Source organism: Penaeus japonicus, unplaced genomic scaffold, assembly GCF_977035675.1.
Source record: "Penaeus japonicus unplaced genomic scaffold, GWHDUDI00000001_assembly GWHDUDI00000024, whole genome shotgun sequence".
Lineage (NCBI taxonomy): Eukaryota > Metazoa > Arthropoda > Malacostraca > Decapoda > Penaeidae > Penaeus > Penaeus japonicus.
Genome location: NW_028234426.1, coordinates 12,090,056 through 12,102,529, shown reverse-complemented (window position 1 = coordinate 12,102,529; position 12,474 = coordinate 12,090,056). Strand labels below are relative to the sequence as shown.

The following is a 12,474-nucleotide window of genomic DNA, read 5'->3' as shown; positions in this document are numbered from 1 at the left end:
GTCTTAAATAGGGGTGCTGCTGATTGTAAGTTCTTTCAATCAATGGTGAATGGGGAGAGGTGAATCGATTCCTTTAGAGAGGCAATAACAGCGGAAGAAAAATTCATGAAATATGCAACTGCCCCTCTCTCTGCCCACAGTTAATTAATGTCCGTCCATATTGCTGCGTACGAACCCGATATCTCCAGTGAAGAATGTCAGCAGCTATTCAGTGGATTTTTAAAGCAAAATTTAATGGGCGGCATGATTTGGATATCCCTAAGCCTGGTAGTAGGCATGACTGAAAATGTAAGTTTTTTTCATCTTGCTTACTTTGTTATTTCACACACATCCCCGCCACGTCCTCTTCAACTTTGATGTTCAGTGCTGTGTTTATAAATATACCCGTGTTCAGAGGCACTAACAAAGTTTGTAAGCCCATGTTTCCTCGTTGAAAAATACCTTTCAGTCCTTTGACCTTTAAATCTAATGCTGTAAGTCACGTTTAAAGAAGCCTGCACTGTATTGGAATTCACTTTCTGTAAGGAATAGCTAAACACTAGATATCTTGTCGTGCACAAACATATAAATAACGAGGATTAGATTTTATCTTCCTGGTCACTGGGCAACTATTTGATCAACCCGTTATAATGATTGATAAAAAATGTACAGCAGCTGTTGTCCACCACTCTCGGACACTTCGAGTCGTTACCGGACCAACACAGCATAATATTCTCGTCGACAACTGTAGATCACCGTCCATGCCAGTGAGGTGCTGGTCTGGTGGTGTGAGTGAAACAGCATCATACCACTGAATTATATTTTGTCAGTCTCGAATGTCGGCGAATTACGTAAATTAATTAATCATTATATTATTTAAGATGTATCAATCTTATTTACTAATCAGGCATTCAATGATTTGCCCAGTATCCCCGTCACACACTTTATTTCAGTGATGTTGAAATGTCTAATATGTTTCCTTCTGTTTGGGCATTGCTTTACAAACTGAGGTTGCTTCAATTCCCGTAATGAAATGTATTTATATTTGCAAGTAGTGTGTATTTTTGTGGAATTGTCTTTCCACATACATATTTTAAACCTTTTACTCTGAATCTGAAAAATGTAATTAAGATTCCTATTAAATTTATTCACAAATGTTATTGTTAAAATATGTAATTTCCTTTTTTTCATATAAGTTAGGCATGTGTTTACTTGCTTCCACATATACAGTGATTATCATTGCAAACTATTTACAATATCCTCCTAAATTAATACAATTCCATGACTGCCCTGGATCATCTGAGGTTATTAAAAAACTTCACCCATCTTGTGACCTAAAGCCCAAATAATGAATAAAAGAATATATAAATAGTAAAAGTAATTCAGTTGACATTTTCTCTACGTATTTACACCTGAAGGTTCATGAGACACATGCAATGGAATTCCTCATTCTTCCATGCCATCTCCTAGACATGCACATCTACTGACCTCTAATTCCAGGAATAGATAAACAAGCAATTACTTGGGAATGAAAAAACACAGAAACTTTAAGTTTTTTATCTATTTATTTTCAATATTCCAATTACAATTTGCTATGAGGAACAACACATCGGATGGAACTCCGACTATCAAAACAACAAAAACGTTTCTAATATAAAAATATATAAACCCATCATAAAAGAAGCTCCTATATACACATCTATGTAATCCATTCAATAACTGGAGAAAATAAAATTTGCAACTATACTAATAATAGTGACAGACATTCTTTTATCCATTCTTGAAACAAAAGGAAATTGAAGAACGGCTACAGGATTTGTGACTTCTCCAAAAACATCTCCTCTTTCCAATAAAAAAAACAAAATGCTTATAGAAATGCATCCATAAATATCAAAAAGCTGAATATCTAAATAACAGTAGTAGAAACAAACAATATTCTAATGGATGAAAAGACATAAAACTCATCCTTAAATACCTTTGAATCTGGATATATCAAACAAATAATAACTTTTATGATTTATTTTATAGTTTCCAAGTACAACATGCTGAGAAAGTGATTAACTTGATAGAAACAAGAGGCTCTACTTAATCAATTTACATATTACAGTTTGGACTTTGAGGTTTTTGTGAAGGGTGTGAAGGGTCTCATTAAAGGATAGAGTGGAAGACCCTGCTTGAATTCCGATATATCCGAGATGTGCTCAGCCTGAAATGGATTTTTTTTAATCAATTGGAGATACGATATTGATACATTACTTCCTATAATTTGTCAGAGCTATAATAATGATAATGGTAATAATAATAATAATAACCAAATATACCATTGTTTATATATGCAACATATAACCATGCAATTAATATATACAATATATAAAAATAATAAATAATAATTAGCAATCAAATAAGTGCCCCCCATCCAGATGGAAAAAGGGGAAAAAAGAACAATCATTAAAAAACTAAAATAATCATAAACAAAGAAATAACAGAGTCACCTACCTCTGGAAGTGGCGGAGGCTGTGAGAGTCCATCATCGGGCTGGGTGGATGGCTCGCCCGAGCGCTCCACATCTCCTGCTCCTCCAGGAGAGACCGACACTACCTGTACTGACAGTTTCTTCCTCTCTTCAGCAAAACTGGCAATACAAGCCTGCAGAAAGGAAGTGAAACTCATGCAAAATCAAGGATAATCTGATATGCACTTCTGGGTTGAGAACTAATTTCTGTACAAGTATATTGTTTGTTCCTTATTTTGTTCAGTTCAAAATTTATGGAGAGGACAATTAGCCCATTTATATATGAACACACCTTCCCACCTTCCAGTACAATTAAATAATCAGTATTTATACAGTTATGAGCAAAAATAAATCAATAAATACATATATTCTTCAGAAAGTCAGAGAGATATGGGACAAACAACAATGATACCTAATTAACTAATTATGTTAACTAACCTTGTAAAAATCAACAACATTCTGTTTGGTAAGCGTCTTCAGGTGTGCCACCTCAATTGTGTCTCGGTCAAAGTTGTACTGGTTGGAGGTGATCTCAGCCCACCAGATGGACGTGAGATGTGCCAGTTTCTTTGGCCTCTCTAGACGACGGCTTGCCAATGCATCTCTGTGACGCATGAATTCCTCATCGGAGATACTGTCCAAGCGTTCCTGTGGGAAGTCTCTTTTTATAACTAAACACAAAAGCTCAGTAGTTAATCCCACTTACACAGTAACAAAAAATTAAATTGCGATTTAAAGTATTTACAACCTAAATAATAAGACCTTTAAGACTATGAAAAGATTACAAGTTAACATGCAGTAATAAAATATATGTACTTAAACATCTGTAATGAACCTACACATTTGTTAATTACTGCATTTAATCAATACTGCATGTTAATGTATCAGATTTAATAAATAATATGTTTATTCTCTATAGAAAACTATAGTCTAAGTACAATAACAGTCAATAATCATGTTTTAAAACAAATCTTAACAGTGACATAAGTACACAACCAATTTCAAGAATTTTCAGAAGCCCATCTTACACCCATTTTGTGAAGGAAGGCCTCTATCCTGGAGTCTAAGTACTGAGGGTGACGGTCACCTTGGACAATGATCCTTAGACCCTGGGTTCCATTGGCCCTTCGGACACCACACCACACTATGTAGCCCAGTTGTTCCTGGAAAATCAAAAGTGCAGTGCTTAGTCTCATCCATCATGTTGTGATGAGATTGCAAGTTTTATTAATACACATTATATAGTATGAAAAACCCAAGTTCATGATAATAGCAACTTTACATAATCCACTTAAAAACGTTCTTATGGTATAGGAAAGTGGAAGTGGAAGATGCAGAAGTGAGAGAATAAGCCTAGGTAGTAGCCGAGACAGAGACAGAGATAAGGAGACAAGAGAAGGGGAGTGAAATAAAAATTATGTGTGTGTGTGTGTGGATGTGTGTGTGTGATAGAGATGGTGTAGTGTGTGTGTGTGTGTGTGTGTGTGTGTGTGTGTGTGTGTGTGTGTGTGTGTGTGTGTGTGTGTGTGTGTGTGTGTGTGTGTGTGTGTGTGTGTGTGTGTGTGTGTGTGTGTGTGTGTGTGTGTGTGTGTGTGTGTGTGTGTGTGTGTGTGTGTGAGTATGCGTGTGAGTGTGAGTGTGAGTGTGAGTGTGAGTGTGAGTGTGAGTGTGAGTGTGAGTGTGAGTGTGAGTGTGAGTGTGAGTGTGAGTGTGAGTGTGAGTGTGAGTGTGAGTGTGAGTGTGAGTGTGAGTGTGCGTGTGCGTGTGCGTGTGCGTGTGCGTGTGCGCATGCGTGTCAAAATCAAGAGCTGTTACCTTGGTTCTTAGTTCATCAAATGCAGGTTCAGCAAAGATTTGACATAACAATTCCAGCAGCATATTCTGGTGTGTTCCCTGCATGCCACATTGGAAGAAGGTCTCAATGGCTGAGTCACGATGGACAGCATTCTCAGCCTGGTAAACTAAGCTGCTTCCTGGAATAAAAAATTCAATGTCAAAATATAATGAAACAAAATAGCACAAAAATGCTGAAAATTAACAAAAGTATAGTGTCTTGCTACATCAACAATGTAAGAAAAAAAAAAGAAAAAAAAATGTAACTATCAAATACCAAATCATTTAATTCTCTTTGATTGCACATATATATAATTTCAATACATAAATACACAAAATAATGAAAGATGATAAAAAAAAAGAAAGAAAGAAAGGGCATCAGTCACAACAGCAATCAAATCAATTCCTGAAGCCCAAAAATATATACAACACACTTCACAATATCACTCTGTTTACATAATCTTGTGCATACTTGCCATCCTTCAGCTGGTACTCTCTCTGCCGAGTTAACTGAGAGTTAAGGAGTGGCTTGGTGTGTGCCTTCTCAGTCAGATGTTTTTGGATGATAGTAGACATATGCATTGCAGAATCTCTTGTTGCATTTCCATGTACTAACATTTCTATATGGAGATTTGAAAGGAACCTTGGGATAAAGGCTTCTAAGGCCTCTACTGTCAGCTCTGTTCAAAAATAGAAAATTAAGGAAGTTAGCACCACAATGTCAAATGCGGAATGGTAAATTTATTTTCCCTCTTTCTACCATAATGACTTCCATCTAATCTACTAATGCTTGATATATAATAATGAAATATACATTTCCTGGAATGTAAAATCAAGTTTTTGAAAAACCAAAGACCAAAATATGCTTTAGTGAAATTAAAATGCAGGTTTGCATCTCCTGGTATGTAAAGTATGTTGAGCTTTTGAGATACCGAAGACCAAAATTTGTTTTAGTGAAACTGGAAAGCACATTTTTTTGTGGACAAACAAGCTAGAGAACTTGTGGTTCTTAGATATCAATTACTTATTCATAATTTTCCTCCCTCTTCCTCACATAAATCCTATTACTATATCTTTGACTTTCATTGAATTATAACTAAGCTTCACATTAGGTTTTCCTAACTATTCTGCTCATTTTCATGCCTATCCTAACCCTCTCTGGACGGGTGGTACACTACGGTACCGCGCATTCTAGGCCCGTTCGCTAGGTGACGCCATACGGTGTCGTTTATTTAACTGATTTAGGCCTATACGTTCGAGAGCTCTGGCATTGTTACATGCAAGGCTGGAATGCCTCCGTCGTGAGTGGGTTAATCTTTCCTAATTCTTTAATTATTATGTTGGGAGTTTCTTCATCCATACCTTCATACTGACCCTAAATTTTGTAGGTTTTGAGGTCAGGGATGTGGGGTATAGGTGTGTGTGTGTGGTTGTGGGTGTAGGTGTGTGCATATGAACCTGTGTTTCCGAGTCTTTACCTGAAGTGGCATTTAAAAGTTCTTCCTTAGTCCAACCATGTTCTGCTAGCAATAGAGATGTATAAAATACAACATGTTGATGTGGCTGATCTGCTCTGAAGTTACGTAAGGCACGGACATACTGCAAAGGAAATTACGAAATTAATACATATGTTAGGAAACTAGCAACTTAGTAGTATAAAAATAATAACAATAAGAACATGTACAAAATTTTCTTCCTGTCTTTTTAAAATCTTTCCATACCTCAAACATTTAAACAGTATGTCAAAACTTAAATTAATGAACTTACAGCATCTTTAAGAATCTCAAAACGTTTAGGATCTACAGTGAATGAAGTCATGCGTTCCATGACTTTCTCCAGCAGTACATGTTGTTTGTCGTTGTATCCCTTGACATTCAGCTGTAATATAAAGAGGATTATTATTATGTGTAATATATATATATATATATATATATATATATATATATATATAAATATATATATATATACATAGATATATATATATATATATATATATATATATTTTTTTTTTTTTTTTTTTTTTTTTTTTTTTTTTTTTTTTTTGTAAAATAATAATATTGAAATACAAAATTACTGTCACGTCAATTTTGGCAGAACGTGTCTAACCTTTCCATATTCTTACTTTCCAACATCAACTTACATACTTCACCTATAAAATATGCCGTCATCTACGAGAAAACAGATGTTGCATATACATATGACTGACTCTATGATGATCTGGTATATACTTACTGTAAGACCGTACTTAGTATTGGACAAGGAATAAACAAGTCCAGCCAATTCAGCGGCATAAGTGTATTCAGTGAGTGCATCCCGAAACAGTTGTGCAAACATGTGCAGAAGATTGGTGTGGTGAGGGTCTAGATAAGCCAGAGGACTGAAATGAAAAGGAATAAATAAATGAAGATAAAACTTTTAGAAAATATTACAAATCCAATTATCAAACCCCTAAAGAACATGTTTCATCTGACCCTTTTGAACTTTGAGAGACAACAATAGTCAAACAATGTATTTTTGTTGTCATAATTTAAATCTGTTCAGTTCACATGACGTGTCTGAATGTGGCTATAGTTGCACCCCGAGAGAACCGCAGGCATCAATGCAATAAAAATGAAAATGGTGAATTTACAGTAATTCTTCAGATTTTTCCAAAACTGAGGTAATAAAAACATTGAAAGTTGCACATTTATGAGCATTTATGTGATAGGTATGAAAAATGTAGGATGAAGACATGATAAAAAAGTTGTGTGAAAAGGGTGGGGATGACTTTCTTCCATTGCTTTAAATAGAAACCCTCCAGCAATTTGCCCAAAATCTGATGACAGCTAAAGGGTTCAGAAAGAAAGAAAGAAAAAGGAGGGAAATATATTAATCAAGACACTACACCACAATTGTAATGAGGATGCCTGATATCACTTTTTAATATATCCCGGTGCATTATAATACATTAAATAAAACTAGCATATGAATAACATACCTAAAAAGTTCTGCATATACAACCGATTTAGGCAGCTTGAATTCATCATCTTGCTTGAACCAAACTCTAGCCAAAGGAGACTCACTAATCATTTCTGGCAAAGTATTTCCTTTCTGAAAAAGCACAGGAAACAAGTTAGGGAAATGTATAACAGTTACCTGTGTTGGCCTAATATTTTTTAGAATATAAAAATTATTACAGGTAGACTTAAAAATATATCAGCAAAACACTTCCCAAACAATAACAAAAAATAAAATAATCACATGAGCCTATACAGATGCACATAAGCATATGCTCTCTATTCATCATTACCTTCTCATCCTTAAACAGCTCAAAGTTTGTAGGAACAAATTCATTCTTAGTAGGTAACTTCAACAGCTCATTGAACCCAGCTTTTTCCCACTCTTCAAGCCGTTCAGGCTCAATGTCATCCATCTTGTACTGTGTCCCATACCATTTTTCAACATCAGTTGCCTTCTCTGCTAGTGCTTTCCCTACTACAGCAATTCTGGAAATCACAAAAAATATAAATTGTAAGCACAAGGAAATTTGAGATGACACATTCAAATCATAGAAAGCTAAGATCCAATCATCAGCTTTACACATCCTAAATATTAATTTCATATATTACCGAATATTGATAGGCAGAAGATGAGTAAGAACCATGTCAATCAGATGTGGCTGGTATTCACTCAAGAGGTATCCACCACACAGCACCTCTTCCAATGGGTAATACTGAAAAAGTATACATTATTACACACAATATCCTGTTTACATGCAAATAATTGCACAATCCTATAAACAGAAATATTTTCAAAAAGGTTCATACAAATCTATATATAATACACCAAAAGACACTACAGTACATACATGCAGCTGTTCGGCAAGAGCACAAGTATAACTCTGGGGACGCTCCTTATCCTTAAAGCGGAATGTCATGGCACTGAGGTCTTTACATTCTTCAAACACCCACTCCTGTGAACCTTCTCTTCTCAGTAGGTTTAGGTACTGGAAAAGAAAAGTAATAAAAATAATATCAAATTTATAACAAATAGATCATGTATTTAATATGTGCATATACCAGCCTATAAAATTTGGTGTGCCCAATTTTTAAGCAAAATTTTTGGCTGTACAAAGGTGATTTTACATTGCATTTCTGTGCAATTTTTTTTCAAGATTTATAATTTTATGAGCAAAGATTTTCAAACGTGTTCAAACCTGCTCCTTGTTATATTTTCTTTGTTGGCAAAGTTGAAGTTGAACAGGATTTTTAACAAAGGGCATTCACTGGACTCTTTATGTTTCTTGAAAATATTTTTTCAAGTCATGACCTACTTTTGTTTCTAATTATGCAGTTTATGTTCTCTTTTTGTTAGCATATCTGATATTTTGTAACTAAGAGATACCACACCTTATTCCATACATTATTATATGGCTTGTCTTTGTCATCTCTTGTTATATAATATGGTTTTGTGAGCATGATAGCCCCTTTGAACCAAATTAAATTAACACAAACTGTGGAGTGCCCATTTGGCTAATACTCAGTCTTAAATAAACCACATCAAACAATATAAACTTTTAAAAATTCCATCTAAAAAAAAATCAAAATAAAAAGGAAAAATAGGAGAATATTGGAGGAGAAAAATGAAATTACCTGGAAAACAGCTGTTACAATATCTTGCACATGCTCAATCCCCTCTTCAGTGAGATCAACATTGACCACAAAGAAGGCAAAGCCTTTAGCACCAGACTTCTGACCACCAACAAGAGAGTTCACCCATCCACAACCTTTTAGATAGGAGAGCAATGACCCTGGACCTTCATGCCCGATGAGATGCCCCAAATAGTGGCCAGGCTGTGGAAAATGTTTGGATTAACTTTATTACATATCATTATTTTATAAAACATTTTATGCAGATGGACAATTACAAAATATTTCATAACTAATTTACAAAAAAATTAAAGGACTTTTTAAATATATGACCCTCCAGTCATGTATACAGACTCAAATATCTGTTGATGCTTACAGCTGTTTTGTAATGAGGATGAAGATCAGGGATCGGGAAAGTAATGTACAAGTTCCGAATATCCTTTACAGGCACAACCTGCCCATATTTACGACACTGTTCGGGGCCAAAGGGGTGGCTCTTCCACTCAGGTACTGTCACATTCTTATTCTCAACCTCGGAAAATAATTCCAGCACCATTGCTTGCAGCTCTTCTAAACTTTCTGTTTAAAAATCAATTCATATATGTATATATTAAAAGAAGAAAAAGGAAGCGGTTGGAGAGAGAGTGATCAATAACATCTATATATATATCTGATCTAACTATCTGAAAGACAAAAATAATAAATAAAAAACAATAAACTTTAATTCCATTAAAGCATTTTTCAATACAATTCTCAGAGCTACGTCATTCAGGACGCTTACCTTTTCCCAAGACAGATAAGGCCATGATGTTTGAAGAGTACCATTTTTTGTGGAAATCAAGAAGAGCATCACGAACATTTATACCCTTCTCTTTAGGAATTGCATCCAATGTTTCCTTGTTTCCTGAAAATCAATTATTACCACACATTTAGTATCTCACTTTCCTTATCAACAACAGTTGTACAATCATAAAAAATCACAAAAGATAAATGTAGTTACATTACACAAACATATTCACATCTAAACATCTAAAAAGCCAAATTAAGTTAAAAAGCACTCTTTCTAAATGCTAAATGGTTATATCTAATATATATATATATATATATATATATATATATATATATATATATATATATATATATATATATATATATATATATATATATATATATATATATATATATATTATATATATATATATATATATTATATATATATATATATATATATATATATATATATATTATATATATATGCATATATATATATATATATATATATATATATATATATATATATATATATATATATATAAAGTTCAATACTATTACAGTATAAAAACATGTATTATGTGAAATAAATGGGGAAAAGAATGTGCAACCAAATATAATGAGTAAAAGGACAAAGTGTATTCAAGAATTGCAGAAGTATCTTGAAGTATTATGCAGATGAAGTTTGTCTTAACCCCTTCACTCCGAGCAGTAGAAAACGCTCCTCGCGCCGTATCCGAGCTGCCCGCGCGCGCCAAATTTTAAACGTCGCTACTGAATATGACAAGTTTTAAGCCAAAACCTCTACAAGTTTATAGCCAAAACCTCAACATAATCATCATGTGTTATATATTAAAATATGCATAGTTAACCTCTTCCCCCATATGCATGTGACAAGTTATTTACATGGGTTGGGAGGAAGATGGAAAGAGTGACCTTGGTGGGAGGCCTCACTCAGATAACCAAAGAAAACGATTGAAATAGTATGGTAAACTAATCATAATATGTTTTATATTTTTACATAATGTTCCATAAATAAATAATAAAATGATTGCTAGCAGGGCCCATCAATGCCTCCCCTGGTATAAGCAAATCCCACTCTTATGTAATCAATTATTAATAATGAAAGTCAAGTAATATATCGTATCATATCCGACCTCTATTCTGAAAGATCTCGTACAGTATCCGGAAGAAAGAAAACGCAATTCCACCAGAACTGATCCATGACGCAGTATGCGCGTCCTCGGATTTGACGCGAGCGCTGCGATGACGCAGTATACGCGTCATCGTGTCGAAGGGGTTAAACAGGACACCTGAATCTGAACTTCAGTGAAAGCACACCTGGGTGACCATACTACATTCTAGAAGTCACCCAGCTATTAGAGCTTAGCAGACATGTGCCTGTGTGTAAAAATCCCAATCACAAAAAACTGCCAACTTTAGAATTAGAGATAAATGATTTACCTTTAAATTTAGCATCTAGTCACTCATTCATAACTCGGAGTGTTTTCAATTTGCAGGTATACTTATGATAGTAAGATATCTATCTATAGGATGACTACTACTAACCTGTGTTAAACTTGCTGAAGTCATGGTTTGGATCAGCAGTTGCCTTTTCAAGCTGTGTTAATCTCCAGTAATCATTTTGTAAATTTTTTTCATGTTCAGAATTAACTGCATTCACTTCACGATCCACTGCACTTTCAGTAAACAGCGGTGTCAGGAAGAATTGGGCAAATCTAATAAAAAAAGAAGTGGAAATGAAAGAAAACATTAATATTATAATAAATAATACAATTAAATCTTTACTAGATTTTCTACAATATTATTAAATAAAAGATGTCAATGGTATGTTTTTAACAACAGATAATGCATGTTTTTAATGAAAATCCTTTAAAAATATTTTGACTGCTAAAATTAAGAAGTATGCATGTAACCATATCAATGCTATATAGTATATTCATTCACTACAACTAATACTTATCTAATCATTAATGGTTAATTTTCATTCAGGTGATTCAATAAATTCAAAACACCAACAAAAGATCTCAACAAAATATTTCCTCATAGAAGTTTTTCATATTTAGTCTTAATCCATGTGAAGTTGAAATAAATTATTAAAGTTAATTCATTATGATGAATATCAGAATAACATCCAAATTGGAACTATTTCTTGTATATCACCTGTGCTCTATCCAAATTCACTTGACAGTTGATATGATCTGTCATGAAAGGTCCAAAATATTAACCCATTGCATACGGATGTCATGACATACATGACGTAGGAGCTTTGGCCTGACGACGGGCGTCATGACGTACATGACGTTCGGGGATTTAAGATCAGTGCTATTTTATTTTGCTATGAAAAAGGAATGAGTGATGATGGCTACTGTAGTCATAATCACTATAATTACCGTAATATCGTGCTAGCTTAACGTCCAAAACCTAGATGCCACCACTTTTTCCTAGCACCAGCAGGTGAGAGAGCCTTGAGTGGCACCCATCCACGGTCTCTAGCAAGCACTGTCTCTATATAGCGATGGCACACACTAAGTTGATGAACCCTTGCTCTAAAGTACTGCCGATGAAGGATGTGCAGGCAGAACGAGAAGAGGAAGGTGACTCAATCTATACCCAGTGTCTAAAATATGCTCCTGTGGCAATATGGATGCTTTTCACTGTGGCACTCACAGTCACAAGCACAAGTTCCATTCCTCTTCCCTACCTCTTCTTGTTATCTTTATTGTAGGT

General features: G+C 34.4%; 1 protein-coding gene across 4 annotated transcripts in view; it reads right to left on the bottom strand.

Annotated features, from left to right (window-relative positions):
• Window positions 1-1,983: 1,983 nt before the first annotated feature.
• The window catches only part of Ide (Insulin degrading metalloproteinase), a 17,682-nt gene continuing 7,191 nt past the window's right edge, over window positions 1,984-12,474 (bottom strand). For all 4 annotated transcript variants that reach the window (XM_086550682.1, XM_086550681.1, XM_086550684.1 and 1 more), the window contains exons 4-20: window positions 11,293-11,462; window positions 9,734-9,856; window positions 9,329-9,531; window positions 8,956-9,156; window positions 8,172-8,309; window positions 7,933-8,036; window positions 7,614-7,809; window positions 7,302-7,414; window positions 6,557-6,701; window positions 6,092-6,202; window positions 5,803-5,923; window positions 4,797-5,004; window positions 4,307-4,460; window positions 3,520-3,654; window positions 2,930-3,139; window positions 2,476-2,625; window positions 1,984-2,185 (exon numbers count right to left, since the gene is read on the bottom strand). In XM_086550682.1, coding sequence (XP_086406808.1) covers window positions 2,081-2,185; window positions 2,476-2,625; window positions 2,930-3,139; window positions 3,520-3,654; window positions 4,307-4,460; window positions 4,797-5,004; window positions 5,803-5,923; window positions 6,092-6,202; window positions 6,557-6,701; window positions 7,302-7,414; window positions 7,614-7,809; window positions 7,933-8,036; window positions 8,172-8,309; window positions 8,956-9,156; window positions 9,329-9,531; window positions 9,734-9,856; window positions 11,293-11,462 — 2,587 coding nt within the window. In that variant the 3' untranslated portion in view covers window positions 1,984-2,080. The remainder of the gene's footprint in view (window positions 2,186-2,475; window positions 2,626-2,929; window positions 3,140-3,519; window positions 3,655-4,306; window positions 4,461-4,796; window positions 5,005-5,802; window positions 5,924-6,091; window positions 6,203-6,556; window positions 6,702-7,301; window positions 7,415-7,613; window positions 7,810-7,932; window positions 8,037-8,171; window positions 8,310-8,955; window positions 9,157-9,328; window positions 9,532-9,733; window positions 9,857-11,292; window positions 11,463-12,474) is intronic.